General features: G+C 43.6%; 1 protein-coding gene across 50 annotated transcripts in view; it reads left to right on the top strand.

The window, feature by feature from the left end:
• BEND7 (BEN domain containing 7) overlaps window positions 1-12192 on the top strand; it is a 94837-nt gene extending 82645 nt beyond the window's left edge. For 12 of the 50 annotated variants that reach the window (XM_054521932.1, XM_054521926.1, XM_054521962.2 and 9 more), the window contains 2 exons: window positions 2653-2706; window positions 12019-12155. In XM_054521932.1, the coding sequence (XP_054377907.1) occupies window positions 2653-2706; window positions 12019-12140 (176 nt within the window). In that variant the 3' untranslated portion in view covers window positions 12141-12155. The other 38 variants (XM_054521957.2, XM_054521960.2, XM_054521950.2 and 35 more) reach the window with 27 other exon arrangements.
• The last annotated feature ends 4287 nt before the right edge of the window (window positions 12193-16479 follow it).

Below are 16479 nucleotides of genomic sequence, written 5' to 3'. Positions count from 1 at the left end.
TGGCTACCACTTAAGGAAGCCTGCACTGCCTCTAGAAAAAAAGAAGTGCCCCACACAGATTTGAAAGGCCGTTATGCAAATCCAAATAGAAATTCATTTGGGGCTGTCGTCACATGGAATAATTTTTATTCTATACTATAGCTCCAGTGATTCCTGTCCTGGTGTGCATTTTTATCATTGTCATCAGGTGATTTTCTCAGAGCTGAAATCACAATATATCGTGTTAGATCTCAGAGTAAAGATGTCACTGCTGTTAAATGTTTATTGGACTTGCTCAATCTTTTCCAAATTTACCAACTTGATTGTCACCGGGGAAGAAAGACTGTGAGCTTGTTGTTGCAGATAGATGTTATAATTAAATTTGAGTAACACAACAGTGCCTTCCTCCTTGACTCTGGGCCCCTATTCATGCAGCTAGCATGTTCTTATTTATATATAATCATCTATATTTTTTTGGTTATATATGTTCTGTTCTTACTAAAGCACATAATTGCATAGGCCTGTTTTTTCAAAGGGAGGATAGCTGAATTACAAAAGGAAGGTCAGTTTATACCCAAAACTGATCTTGTTATAACTAAATGAAAAGCAATTATACACATAAAGAAAGTTGCTAAAATATAAAATGAACTAGAACTCGAAGATTTAAGAAATGCATATGGTATGTTTGGACTATTAATAGCAAAGAGATGAATAGCCCAGACATTAACCTGATTCATGCCCTTGGCATTGTTACTTACTAGCTGTGTTACCTGGAGTGAGTTTCCTAACCTCTGTCTCACTTTCCTCATTTGTTAAGATGGGCAGAACAACAGACCCACCTTGTAGAGTTTCCTAAGGGTTCAACGACACATTGCATGTCAAGTGCCCAGTGAGCATTTAATAAATGGTGATTATCATTGTTATTATTATTGAAGGATTTTGAAAATCTTAGGCAATGAGGGAACTACCATGAAGACCATCTGTCTCCAACTCATTCAAACCAATTAGAAGAAAATAATGTCTTCTAAATATAAACATAACATATGTTCATTATTTTTCATATATAAAATAATTTCTAAAAGCCATAAAACAAAATTTAAAATACCTAAAGCCTTTCATCCAGAGGGAAACACAGTTAACATTTTAGTATGTGCCATATTTTTTCTATAAACCTGTTTCCAGAATCTTAATCACACCATTCATCCCATGGTTTGAATATTTTTGTTGTTAAATATTCATCTACAACATCTTTTTTTTTTTTTTTTTTTTTTTTGAGACGGAGTCTCGCTTTGTTGCCCAGGCTGGAGTGCAGTGGCGTGATCTCAGCTCACCAAGCTCTGCCTCCCGGGTTCACACCATTCTCCTGCCTCAGCCTCCCGAGTAGCTGGGACTACAGGCGCCCGCCACCTCTCCTGGCCAATTTTCTGTATTTTTAGTAGAGACGGGGTTTTACTGTGTTAGCCAGGATGGTCTCGATCTCCTGACCTCGTGATCCACCCGCCTCGGCCTCCCAAATACAACATCATTTTTAGCGGTTGCTAATCTAATCCAACGTAGATTGGTCTTGCATATTTCATCCCTTCTCAGTGATTTCTCTTTGTGGTGGATCTAGCAGGTCAGCAGACAAGGGGTCTTTCATTAATGCCAGTGAGTGTCCATCTGAGGACAAGATGTTGGAGGATGAAGGAGACAGGGGAGCCTTACAGTATTTCTAGCCATAGCTAAGCCCTGATTATGTTTAAAGCAACAATAAAAACAAGTACGTAGTACTAGTTTAGGCTTCTTCTGACTCAGTGTTACAACATGGTACCAAGGCTGACCTCATTCAACAGTCTCACAAGGGCTGCCCACATAATATTATGCAGTCAGCAGGGCCTGCCTGTGGGGACCACAGGCCCTGGGCCATGGAGGCCACCACCGAAACTATCCCAGGGGCCATAACGTGATGTTTTCCCGTCCCCACGTGTTACGGGAAACTAACAAGCCCATCCCTTGTCAAGAGACACATGAGCACCTTTTTTTCCGCATTTAACAGAAGGTTTTTTGTGACTGAAGGATCTACCTTTGGAAAACTCCCAAGGAGATGGATACATTTATCAGAGACGAGCGAAGGTTTGCATTTTAAAACTTAGAAATGGAGAATCTTTTGAAGCAACGCCTATCCCTTCTTTATGGCCACGTTGATGACAGAGTTAGATTGGCAGCTCTAGGATCCGAATCAGTCATCTCCAAAGAAAGGCTCATTCTCAAGATTTCCTAAGCTGCCCCCCAGGAGTGGTTCCGGCGATGCCAAGTGCAATTCTACAGCAGGAATTCATTGACACATCCCCTCGATGACCCTATTTAAACAATTTACCCCACATGCTGGTTCGATATTCGAGCCTGTGTAAATAAGTGAAAATAAACAGAAATCATCAGTGATCAACAGAATGAGGTTCATAAGATTTTTAAAAATTTTAATACGGGAAAGTTGATTTTATATCACCATCATCAAAAAATATTCAAATAATGATATTAACATCTGTAATATGAACCAACGGTAGCTGAAAAGGGAAAAGAATGGTGAAAACTGTTACGTATACTGGAGTTTTTTAAATTAAATCATCACTGTTTTCAGTAAAATGAATGTGCCCCCTGCAACCAATAAGATTTGTGTTTTATGTTTGTAACCAGCAGAGATTGCGGACAGTGATGAAAGACTGGATGGCATGTCTCTACCACCAACAGGTAAATAAAATGCATTTACATTTTCATCACCCCCTGGAAAATACAGCCCACAAAAATATTCGCATTGAAAATGATTTTAACGTTAGACATGCAGACACTTGAGCAAACTGCTTCTGCAGTGGACCCAGGCCCCGTCACTGGAGCTTCTTGAGGCCCCATACTCAGAGATGTTTTTCATATTGAATAGAAAAACATTTTTCTCACACTCTTATTTTCATAAAAATCTCAGAAGAGCAAATCCTAAGAACTAAGTATCACAACATTTTGCCTCCCCAAACCTTTGGACATTACAAAATATTTTTAACATGAAATGAGATTTCACCTTAAAACGGGGACCACTAATTTTGTGTGATCAAATTCATGGCTAGGCTGTCCTCTCCCACCTCCTCCAGACGGCCTTGGAGCCTTGAGCAGTCAATCAGTGGACACCCAATGAATACTGTTTTAACTAAGCGATTTGAACAAGCCCAGCCATCCAGCGTGAGTGGCACATTCCTAATACCAGGACCAGATCAGCTGAAGACACCCTTCCATGGAAGCATTTGCTGCACGCTGTTGTGTTAAGCCATAGACATAATTCCAACTTCATATTATTTGACTCTCAAGTAATGCTTCTGACCCTGGCTTCCTACGTGTGTATGGGTTCATATCTGAGAGCCAGAGGGGCAGGTGTCTGATCAGTGAGCCTTGTGGAAAACAATTTATCCCCTCCATTGGTCACAGGACTCTACTGACTTCCCTCCAAAGGATATCTGAAGATTCTCTGCCCACAAAACCCAGGTACCCCCAAAAACCCTCTTACTGAAAAAGCTCAACCGAATGTTTTTTCCTCTAGATTTGGGGTTGTCTATGTTCATTAAATTCAGCAAATATTAGTGGAGTCTCTAGGCTGTGTAGGAACTTGACTAGGCCATGTATTCATTGATAGCACATATCCCAAAATGGCAAGGAAAGCCACGTTCACAGACATAGGATGGGCGTGTGTTAGTGAACTTCAGAGCTTCAGAGCAACAGGGAAATTCACCACGTGAGAGACACATTGCTTCCTCCGACACTGAGTAGCTAAGCAACAGATCAATGGACAGATAAAGGAAATGAGCTACATAGTGCAAAAAGATCTGCCTACATCAAGTTCTTCCCATATAGAGTCATTATATAAAAGAGATTTCTCTTCTTCTTTGGCTGTGTTTTCACATTTGTGAATTAAGAGAATTGAAACACGTGATCTCTGTTGTTCCTTCCCAATTTGTCATTCTCTGACTGTCAGGGCAGTCATATCAGCCTCATTCTTATCACCTGGGCCCAATCCCAGCAGATCCATGAAATCCTAATCATAATAGACCTAGCCTTCAAAAGGCCCTTCAGGGGAGCACCATGCCTTTCTAGCTGTGCTTCCCAAGTGCCCTCCCACCCCGGGCATCTGCACTGCCAGTCCTCCTGTGTCATGTGACACAGTGAGCTTTTATTATTTGAAAACCACTCCCCTTGAAGTTTATATTCACTCCCAAGTGGTGAGTACGGAATGCCTTTGTATTTTCCTATCTGAAGTTGGAGATACATTTCCAATGAGAAAATTGAGCTCAGAGGGTGCTAGAAGAGCCTCATGGAACTGAAAAAAATGTCAAGGAATCTGAGAATGAGAAGGAACTTGAGAGATCCTCTAGTTCAATCCCTTCTTTTTATCCAGTCCTTTTATTTTACAGGAAAAAAAGCCTGAGGCCCAGAAACATTAAGTGGCTTTCCCACAGCCTCACAGCTGGTTGACGGCCTGGCCGGAACCGAGGTCCCTCGACTCCCAGCCATGATACCGTATAGCTTTCTCATACCTAAACCAAAGCCAGCTTTTCTCTGCATGTTTCTTAAAGATCCTAAGAGATGACGGATGTGCTAATCCCTTTAGGGGTCCTCTTCACTGTCTCAGTCTTCACAATTAAAATGTTCGTCGTCAGTCGGCCCGGTTCACTGCAGCTGAAACTCATTTCTTCCAGTCTTTTCTCAAACTTTAGCCAAGGCTGTGAGGTCATAATGAAGAAACTAGTATAACACACCTGCAGATCTTTTCATTAAACTATTGATAGATATTTGATACAAATCACTAAGCAGCATGATAAATAAAAACGTTTATCATTTAGAAAAGAGGAAAAGAGGCCGGGCGCGGTGGCTCACACCTGTAATCTCAGTACTTTGGGAGGCCGAGGCGGGCAGATCACGAGGTCAGGAGATCAAGACCATCCTGACTAACACGGTGAAACCCCATCTCTACTAAAAAATATACAAAAAATTAGCCAGGCATGGTGGCGGGCGCCTGTAGTCCCAGCTACTCCAGAAGCTGAGGCAGGAGAATGGCATGATCCCGGGAGGCGGAGCTTGCAGTGAGCCGAGATCGCGCCACTGCACTCCAGCTTGGGTGACAGAGTGAGACTCCATCTCAAAAAAAAGGAGGAAAAGAAGTCTCAGATTGGTGCTCAAATTTTGCAGTAATAAAAGTAAATAATCTTGATATTCACCTTGATAGCGTGTCTCTTGATTGCCTCCAAAGTAAAATCCCCATTCTGGTTGGCTTCTTTGAATGCAGTGCTGCTCCTAACACCCCTCCTCACATGTACCCTTTAAGAACTCCACCTTTCTTGTACATGTGGTTTCATCCTTGAACTTGAGCCTCACTGGTCCAAACCACAGGATCCACCAAGGGCTCTGATACAGACTCTCATTATCCCATTTATCTGAGCTAGCAACAGTTAGTTCTTCTTAAAGATTCAACAATGCTTTTATTACTTTTTTAAGGTCTTTTTTCCTTCTTCCAAAATTGTGTCTTTGGGGGAGGGCCAGGGAAAGGGGTGTAAATGCTTAAGTGTTTCTATGAACCAGAAGTGACTAGGGTAGGGTTACCGGCAGGTCCAATGACATTTGTTTGGATGCATTACATTTAAGCAACCTTCCGTTCATCAGGTTTTAACAGAAATGGATTCACCTTCTATAGTGCATCTATCTTATTTCCCCTTAACCCTATTCACTAAGCCTTTTTGAGCAACTACCAAGAATCAGCCCTGTGTTGGGTGCTGGTGTACGAATGCCCTCAGACTAGTGTGAGAGGCAGAAGGAATTACATAAATGCTACAGCGCAGATGTGTGGAGAGGGCCTGGGGCTCAAGAAAAGCCACCCAGGAGCTGGGGACAATTTGCCTTAAAAAAAAAAAAAAGTATAGAGAAAGTGAAATCAAAACAGTGCTTTCTAAAATTTAAAATGGGGCTTCCAAATTTGAAATGGGGATGTTCATCTAGATTTAGCAATTGTCATAAATTAGCATTTTACATACTTTTAAAAAATTAATAAAAGTGTAAGGAAGAACATTTCAATTGCTTTTACTACCCACAGACAACCATTATTGGATGATTTTTCACAAATGTTTCTCCATTTTATTTATTTATACGGTGGAGATAAAATATGTAAAATTTTGTTTCCTACGTGTTTTTTTAATTTTTACCTGACAAGCATTTTTCCACTTTATGGCAAATCTTCATATGCATTATTTTAATAGCTGCATAATATTCTGTTTTGCAGGTAAATTATCTTTTAGGCCATTTTCCATGACTGGACAATATGTGGATATACTCTAATAGTAACACACATTCGTGGCCTTTCTCATAAAATATCACTACAAATTTCCAATTTCTACAGTTGCTCATGGAGGACAACTAAAGCCTTGGCTAAAAACTTAGCGACTTAACTGTGAAACACAGACACCTCCCCAGTAAATTCTTTACTTGTCCAGAACGCCCACCTCCAGCCATGTCACAGAAACATGTACAACTCTTCCTTAGAGAAGTGGCTCTCCTCCTTCATTTTCTTGTCTCTGTTGTAGGTAATATATTTGACACCAGGAGAGAAAACACGGAGGATACAGAACCAGGTTTCATTGCCTAGACTTTGATTTTAGGGACATTGTTCAGTGGCATATGTAACTTCTGTTTGAATTTCCGCAAAGATCCACGTAGCATTTCAGGTTCCTGCAAAGTGTGGGTGTTCTGTGAAGTTTACCTGTCATGTTTGAATAGTTTCATATACTTTCTTTGTAATGTGTGATAACCAAGCCTCCAATTTGGTATAAGATTTTTTAAATCATTTTTAGGGTTGATTTGTTACCCTTTAAAAGTCCAGCATATGATTCAGTTAGTTCATTGTCCATTATAAAGAAGTGATTCTCTCTTCCCTGTTTTCATTCAAAACCTCAGTGTAAATGTAGAGCTTTGAAACTTATTTATTTTAATGTAAATTGCTTAGATGCAGCATAAAGGAGAATGGCTCTTTCCAGTGCTGAGAGAGCAGTTGTGAAGGCCAAAATTAATTAGACCTTCATCATCTTAGAAGATGAAAAAGTTGTTTTGGGAGATAGGATAGCTCTGACCTGTAAGATGAAATCATTCATGACATCAGTGCCCCCCAAGTAGCCATTTGTAACTGAGTTAGTGCAAATGACCTGTGAGTTCTTAGGAAAGAAAAACCTTTCACCTAAGTTGCGTCAACACAATGACAAAATAACTAATTAAAAGGTGAGAAAACCAGTCAATTATCTACGTGATACCTGACAGCCATTTTAACAGATGGTCTTAACCGAATGCTACAGGGCTTTGGCACCATGTGGCAACTAGCTAAAAATGTACTTAATATTATATCGTTTATTTGGTTCCTAGTATACTTGCCCTCTACTTTATATAAAACTAATTTATGAAAATCTGGATTTATTTTAAAAAGATATCTTGCCATGCAGGTATTTGTTTTATAGAAATATTTACCTCCAGATTTCTTTCTCTAATAAGATGGTGAATTTAAAACACTGTGTTATTTAGAAACACTGCATTTACACTTCATTTATTGTATAAAACAAATTGCATTGAATCTTTGCCACTTGACCCAAAGGCCAAAAATTGTCATGAAAACAATTTGGACTACAGATCACCAAACCCGGGGTTCACACCTGTCCACTGGTAGTTCCAATGCCTTCCCCTAGCCCTGGATTTGGCAAAGCACAGAATGTTAAGAACTAAAAGTTATTGTAGAGGCTACTCAGTCCCACCCAGGGAAACTGAGGATGAATGAGGGTAAGCGGTTGCCCAGAGCCCGTTAACCCCTCCGTGGCTGGGGCCCTGCCTAGAACCCAAATTTCCTGACTACCCTATCCAAGGTATTCATGTCACATCACACTGAAACTCTAAACCTAGAGATAGGAGGGACCCTCTGGGATAAAACCCTATTCCACCAAAGACCAGCCAGTCATCAAAGATGAGAGAAGGCATCCGTGTACTGTGACAAAAAGCTGGCTTTAGGCATGGCTTGTAGAATCAGTCTAACTACTAGACAAGTTACATCTCGTATATGTGTGGCTTCTTTTTCTTCTTTTGGGGGGCTACAAGGAAGGTTTGGAGAAATTATTTCCATCATACCTTTTCGTTAGCCTTTTTCCATTTATGGCCAGTAAGTAATCCCTTTCCTGACAACAGTCCCTTTGTTTTATCAAGTGGTCTAATGAAGTACTGCAAACCGCGGCTCTTGTGTTTTTTGCACCATGGGTTTTAAAATCTGTCCTCTGCCTCCCACAAGGGAATACTACCCAAGGGAAGGGAAAAGATTAATTAGTGACCTTTCGCTCTGTTAAAATAGGATGAGTATGTTGCTGGTTAAGGCAGAAACGCTAACTTCCAACTGTGATCTGTTAGAGATCTGCTGGGAACCTTCAGAAGCACTGCCTTCCAAGGCGGGGCCACAGCTTGGAGTGTTCAGCACTTGAGGACAGGTGGGGCTTGTTCAACCCAAAGATATGTGCAATGAATGGATCTACACATTGGAAATACGTATCAAAACTGCAACAGTAAAATCATATTTTGTAAATTAAAATTGTGTTTACTTACTGTGACTACTGTTCAGACATTATTCAGAAAACCTTTTTATAGGCTTTCTTAGCAAAAAAAAATCCATATCTATGGATAATGTCTCAATCTTCTGTATATATGTTTTATTAATATGTAAATATTTAGATTTTTTAAAATTACTATGTTCTTTAAAAAAGAATTCAATGCAAGCCTGGTTGTGAAAATGGTGTATAACATTGTGTTGTGGTATCAATTCCCAAGATGCTCTTTATGTCTGATCTGGAAGAATACAATAAATTACTTTAATTGAACGTGTGTGCAGATCTTGCCTGTGTGCCGGTCTTCCTGTGTTTATGAAGAGAAGTCAGTGCTGTTCATTAATTAAAAGGTATCATTAATACTCTGATGATCTCCCACAGAAGTTATATCTCCTGATGAAGTTAATTTTAAAAAATAAAGAGACCACCTAGATTGCTGCCAGAGTGAAAGCCTTCAGACGCTGTAAAGGCTGTCTGGCTGTTAGATCAATGGCTACAGTAAGTCCCACAGAAACACTTGAGCGTTAAGTACAGAGATGCTTGAAGCCTAATTTTAAATGAATTAGGTAGCTTTATAATCTTCACTTAAAAGGTTAAGCCCTGCTTCTATGGAAACAACACATCAGACGGACAAATCAATCTTCTCCGACGCTGAGCGGCTGCAGCCGCAGAATCGCTCGCTTCTCCTCTTTGAACACAGGGGGGCGCCACTCCTCGCCGGGCACCTGCCCTCCCCCCGCCGCCTCCCGCGGGCGTGCTCTGTCCCCTGCTCTGAGCCGGCCGCACCAGCGGGCTGGAATCCAGCTTCTTCGGAGGTTCAATTCAGGGTCTGACTCTGGGCCCCTGGTTTTAGAGGGGCCTGGGACAGCTGTGAGGAGAGGCGGGCGGGTAGGGGCAGGAGCTGCTGCCTGGGAAGGCACCCGCACCTGGGCAGGGAGCCACAGGGCGAGCTGTTGCAAAAACAAGATGTGGGCTCCAGCCCGTGAGTCTTGCAGGTGTCCGCGCTGCTCTGAAGCTGGAGTCAGGCTCCAGTCCTCGCCTCTGCCCTGATGCCCCCAGCTTCCTGGGGTCCCTTGTGTCAGGGACCCACGTCGTATCTTTTGGCCCAAGGCCTCTGGGATGCCCTTGATCCCACAGGGCTGGCAGGGATGGGTGCTTTGAGGTATCCTGGCAGAACAGTTCGAAGACCTCTCTAACCCAATGGCCAGGGGACCCCATTTCGACACAGGAGGCTCCCCTGGAAGACACTTGCACACCTGCCTCAGTTGTCACCTCTCCTATCCTCCACCCCCAAACCTCCCTCCCCAAGGATCTGGGGACACAGCTGGCTCATTTCCCAGCAGCACCCGAGTTCAGCTGCACCATTTTACTGAACATCAACTGGGCAGACACGGTGGGTGTTTAGGGCGACTGGTTTCGGGATAAAAGAGAAGAGGGCGAGAGGGGAGGCAGGGGCACGTCCTGGTACTAAACTGTGCTAGCCTTGCACCATCCTGAGGGGCTGGGACGGCGCGGGCAGCCGCGGAGCATCTGAAGGGAAAGGTCTTGATCAGAGTCCTATCTTAGGTCGATTGCCTGGCTGAAGCAGGGAGCATTCGCAGGAACGGGCGGACTGAAGACAAGGGATCCTATGAAGAGGCTGTTGGAAGGGGCTCAAAACCCACAAAGCCACGCCTGAGAAAGAATCAGCTCAGGCTGGAGGAGGAAGAATGTGTCAAAGCTGACACCAGGTTTCTGGCTGGGGAACCAGGAGGGGTGTCACTTGCACTCACTAAGATAAGGAACACAGGGTGTGACGATTTGGAGGAGACAGGTGAGTTACTCCATTCATTCGTTCATTCATTCATTCATTCATTCATTCCACAGGTACTTGTGGTGGGCCCTGCACTGTTCTGCCGGGTGGGAGCGCAACGGTGACCCTAGTCTTGCAGAGCTCACCTCAGACAATGTCACAAGAAAAGGGACAGATGGCAGAACCCTGGGAGGAGCAGCATCTCGTGCTCCTGAACAGCCTTACCAGAGAGAGAGCTGAAACAGGAGCTTTGTCCCAAACCAGCCAAGACTTCAAGCACCATTCATGCCTCATAACTCAGGTCTCAGCTACACTTCATCATCAGAGAGGGATTCGCAACTTTCCCACGCCAGGCTCAATCAAGTCACGGTCTCTTACCCTTCACATCGCTTGCCTCTCTCTGAAATTATCTTGCTTATTTATGTGTGTGTGTGTCACCCATCTTTCCACTGGAATCTGAGCCTTGTGATGTCAGGCTGTTAAGATTTCAGGCCCTGGTGAAAACATGTTCAGGATGCCCTCTCTCCCCTTTGCCCACCAAGAGTGGACTGATTAAAGTTGGACCTGAGGTTTCCATGAATATGCAACCGAGTCGTTCTGACTACAGTGAGTCCTGGCCTCCCAGTGCTGCCAGTTACCAGAAGTGACTCCCCTTCTCCCATCAGCCCAAACCCAGAGCCTTTATCACAGAACCCAAGACTGAGAGGAGGGTCAGGCTGGTTGGACAGTGGCCTTATCATAGGATGGATCAGGAGCCTTTTACAGCGCTCTCCTTTCTGCTGTATCCCATTGTCTTGGATCACATGGACTTGCCTTTTCCCCTAATACCGCCCCCTCACCGCTCTTCTATAATTGGAGAAATTGTGTCAATAGATCGACCAAAGAGATGCAAGTTGTACTCCATGAGAATTTAATAAACGCTAGTGATTCAAAGCAACTTGAATTTACACAGATCAACTCCTATTATGTTTTGTAACCTCGAATGCGTGAAATTGATTATTCCCCCAAAAGTAATATATACAGATATGTGTGTATATACATATTTGTTTATTTCTGTTATTGGTGAAATTAAAAAGAATGTTTAAATGAATCACAGTTTAAAAAAAAAAAAGAATGTTCTGGCCGGGCGCTGTGGCTCACACCTGTAATTTGGGAGGCTGAGGTGGGCGGATCACGAGGTCAGGAGTTCGAGACTAGCCTGACCAACATGGTGAAACCCCGTCTCTACTAAAAATACAAAATTAGCCATCCTGGTGGTGGGTGCCTGTAGTCCCAGCTACTCAAGAAGCGGAGGCAGAAGAATCGCTTGAATCCGGGAGGCGGAGGTTGCAGTGAGCCGAAATCACACCACTGCACTCCAGCCTGGACGACAGAGCGAGACTCTGTCTCAAAAAAAAAAAAAAAAAAAAGAACGTTCTAGAAATGGAGCTTGGAGTGGGTAGTGCCCCACATGCTTTACACACATTGATATTCCAAATAGACCTGATAGTTAAAGGCCTTTTTAATTGTTTTATTTTTGGCCATTTTGGACTGTTCACTGAAACATAGAGACATTTTAAACCTAAACTTTGAAACTAAGCTACTTTATCATTCCTTTCAAATGCTTTCCAATAGTGAAGCTGATACAAGTGCGATCAAGGGAGGAGGCGTCGGAAACCAGCCGTCCAGCCTTGCATTTGTGTGTGTCCTCCAACACGGTGCCAAGACATTCAAAACATGGAGCGCCCTCCCCGTGAACATGGAGTGAAAAACAACTTTACACAGGAAATTAAACATCCTGAGTTGTTTCACTGAAGTGGTGGCCCAGTTGCAGGTTCAGTTAGAAAAACTATTTTCTGCTATACTCTAGCAATGGAGGGAGAAAGAGAATACATTAAAATAGAGGACACTTACTCTGTGTATCATCAAATTACTTACCCTCCAAAAATGATGTATTTCTAACCACTGGACAGAGAACATCAGAAGTGACTCAACAACACCCAGGCTAACCCCGTCCCCCTCTGGTGATGCACACGGTAACGGTGCTCTGTCCTTCTGGGAAATATTTCACTAGTGTGAAGGTGTACCACCTTCTACCCCTCCTGCCTCTCACTGATGCTTCCTAGAACACGGACCGATAGTCACAGGCTGCTTTGACTCTTGTTAAGATTTCGTGTTTGTTTTTATCATCATACCACGTGGTGTTCCAGTGTGTTTGTCCTTCCTACCTGCCCCCATTAATGCTGCCTGGCAACCTCAACCACAGCCCGTTCCTCCCATGCCTTGCCCCAGTGGGATCGGTTCACTAGTCATGGCACAGTGGACTTATTTTAAATGTTCGACTGACTCCCAGACACTGGCTGGACACTGACTTCTAGCCAGGAGCCTGCATGCACCATGACCCTGTCATTATGATAGCATACAGCTTTAGAAAGTGAACACTCTCTGGCCGGGCATGGTGGCTTACGCCTGTAATCCCAGCACTTTGGGGGACTGAGGCGGGGGGAGGATCACAAGATCAGGAGTTCAAGAACAGCCTGGCCAAGATGGTGAAACCCCGTCTCTACTAAAACTAAAAAACTTAGCCAGGCACAGTGGCAGGTGCCTGTAATCCCAGCTACTCAGGAGGCCGAGGCAGGAGAATTGCTTAAACCTGAGCAGCAGAGGTTGCCGTGAGCTGAGATGGCGCCACTGCACTCCAGCCTGGGTGACAGAGTGAGACTGCGTCTCAAAAAAGAAAAGAAAAGAAAAAGTGAACACTCTCAAAGACCAAGAGACAACTTTTGATTGGAAAGCATCCAGTGACTTCGGGGGTAGGGATGAGGAGGTGGCGGAAGCTGGCGAAATTAGTCGAAGCCATTGGAAAGATTGAATGCAGGTGTGTTCGTCCATTTTCACACTGCTATAAAGAAATACCCGAGACTGGGTAATTTATAAAGGAAAACGGTTTCATTTACTCACAGTTCCACGTGGCTGGGGAGGCCTCAGGAAACATAACAGTCATGGCAAAAGGTGAAGGAGAAGCAAGCACCTTCTTCACAAGGGGGCAGGAAACAGAAAACAGAGGAGGAGCTGCCAAACAGAAAACCATCAGATCTCGTGAGAACTCACTCACTATCACGAGAACAGTTTGAGGAAACCACCCCATGATCCAACCACCTCCCATGAGGTCCCTCCCTCGACACGTGGGAATTACAATTCAAAATGAGATTTGAGTGGGGACACAGAGCCAAACCATATCAGCAGGAGAAAAGCCCCTCCAAAAAAATGCTTTAAAAAATGTGAGAGAGTGGCTGAGTGCAGTGGCTCTAGCCTCTAATCCCAGTGCCTTGAGAGGTCAAAGTAGGAGGACTGCTTGAGGCCAGGAGTTCAAGACCAGCCTGAGCAGCATAGCGAGACACCCATTTCTTTTTTTTTTTTTTTTTTTTTTTTGAGACAGAGTCTCGCTGTGTCACCCAACCTGGAGTGCAGTGGCATGATCTCAGCTCACTGCAACCTCTGCCTTCCAGGTTGAAGCAATTCTTCTGCCTCAGCCTCCCAAGTAGCTGGGATTACAGGCATGCGCAACTACACCTGGCTAGTTTTTGTATTTTTAGTAGAAACGGGGTTTCACCATGTTGGCCAGGCTGGTCTCAAACTGTTGACCTCAGGTGATCTGCCTGCTTTGGCCTCCCACAGTGCTGGAATTACAGGCATGAGCCACTGCGCCTGGCCAAGACCCCGTTTCTTTAAAAAAAAATTGCTGGGCGGTGGTGTGAGCCCGTAGTCCCAGCAACTTGGGAAACTGAGACAGAAGGATCCCTTGAGCCCAGGAGGTTGAGACTGCAGTGAGCTATGATTGTAACACTGCACTCCAGCCTGGGTGACAGTGAGACCGTCTCCAAAAAAAAAAAAATCTCTAAATAGTATGTGCTGCTTTTGCATTGAGAAGGGAAAGGTTTTTTTTGTAATATATACTAGTATAGAAGAATATTGAATGACATAGAGGAATGTTCATGATATACTTACTGTTAAATAGTATGTTCTGCCTGCGCATATTTTTTAATTTCAAAAACACTTATTTTCATGAAGTTACTTGTGATTGTAACTACAAACACAGACTAATTGCAGCATCCAAAAACTATGTACCAATAGCTGCCTACAGCTTTAAAAAGGTATAGACAATGTGTTAATTAACCAGCACGCGATCTTTTTCTTTTTTTTTTTTTTTTGAGACAGAGTCTTGCTTTGTTGCCCAGGCTGGAGTGCAGTGGCACGATCTCGGCTCACTGTAACCTCCGCCTCCCGGTTCAAGCGATTCTCCTGCCTCAGCCTCCTGAGTAGCTGGGATAACAGGCGCGTGCCACCATGACTGGCTAGTTTTTGTGTTTTTAGTAGAGACGGGGTTTCACCATATTGGTCAGGCTGGTCTCAAGCTCCTGACCTCGTGATCTGCCCACCTCGGCCTCCCAAAGTGCTGGGATTACAGGCGTGAGCCACTGCGCCCGGCTGCCTGATCACATTTTTAAGAGCAGTATTTACAAGCATGTACAGAAAAAAGAAGGAAGTTGTTAACAGTGGTTATCTCTGGCTGGTAGAATTGCATGTGATTTTTAAAAATTATATGTTTTAAGTTTTCTAAAATGAACACGTATCATTTACTAAAAAAAAGAAAGGTAAAGGAAAAAACTCAGTGGTATATGTATCAGTATATATGTAATGCTTACTGCTTGGATACTGTTATGAAAACCTGAAATATCTTGAACTATAACAGGCTTCTCATGTATCACATAAACTCCAATGAAAACTTCAGCATCCAGCTCCTTGTTACTCCCATAATATATACATCAAACCCATTTACAGAACTCTGGAGGTTAATGCTTTACTTTGAAGGAAAAAAAAATCATTCTGAAGCTTAACAGGAAAAGGATATCCTCTCTGTAGTTTGAAAGGAAACTGGAGACAGAGCTTTATAAAAAATGCATTATTTGCAAGCTGAGAAGAAACCCATCTGAGGTGTGAGTGCATTTGACACATCAGTTCAAAAAACAATACAGCCAAGGCCTTTGGAATTTGGAGAGAAAGACTAAGAAAAATAAAACGTGGGGTGGGTTGCTGTAAACAAGTCCAAGAACCTAACGAGTTCAGGCCACGATTGTGCTCTCGTATGCTTCTTCCTCATCTATGCAGTTTTACACAGACCTGGCAGATGATGTGCTTTGGAGAAACAGATTTGCAACTCTCAAGCCATGTGTAGCGTCAACTCCCTCTGAATACTGTCAAACACATATCAGACTTGCAGTGCATGTTGGACCCTGCTCCTTTTTTTGAGTTTTGCTCTTGTTGCCCAGGCTGGAGTGCAATGGCGCGATCTTGGCTCACTGCAACCTCCGCCTCCCAGGTTTAAGCGATTCTCCTGCCTCAGCCTCCTGAGTAGCTGGGATTACAGGCATGCACCACCATGCCTGGCTAATTTTGTAATTTTAGTAGAGACGGGTTTTCTCCATGTTGGTCAGGCTGATCTCAAACTCCCCACCTCAGATGATCCGCCCGCTTCAGCCTCCCAAAGTGCTGGGATTACAGGTGTGAGCCACCACGCCCAGCCACTGGGCCCTGTTCTTAAGCTTCATTCCTGCAGTTTAACTCGGGTCATCCTTGAAACCATCTGTATTAGGGTTCTCTAGAGGGACAGAGCTAATAGGATATATATATGTGTGTGTATATATATACGTGCGTGTATACATATATATATCTATAAAGGGGAGTTTATTAAGTATAAATTCACATGATCACAAGGTCCCAAAATAGGCCGTCTGCAGGCTGAGGAGCAAGGAGAGCCAGTTTGAGTCCCAAAACTGAAGAACCTGGAGTCTGATGTTCAAGGGCAGGAAGCATCCAGCATGGGAGAAAGATGTAGGCTGGGAGTCTAGGCCAGTCTAGCCTTTTCACATTTTTCTGCCTGCTTTATATCCTGGCCTCACTGGCAGCTGATTAGATTGTACCCACCCAGATTAAGGATGGGTCTGCCTTTCCCAGCCCACGGACTCAAATGTTAATCTCCTTTGGTAACCCTTTCACAGACACATCCAGGATCAATACTTTGCATCCTTCAATCCA

Source organism: Pongo abelii, chromosome 8 (assembly GCF_028885655.2).
Source record: "Pongo abelii isolate AG06213 chromosome 8, NHGRI_mPonAbe1-v2.0_pri, whole genome shotgun sequence".
Lineage (NCBI taxonomy): Eukaryota > Metazoa > Chordata > Mammalia > Primates > Hominidae > Pongo > Pongo abelii.
Note: the sequence above shows the minus strand (reverse complement) of the source record. Positions and strands in the feature narration are given on the sequence as shown.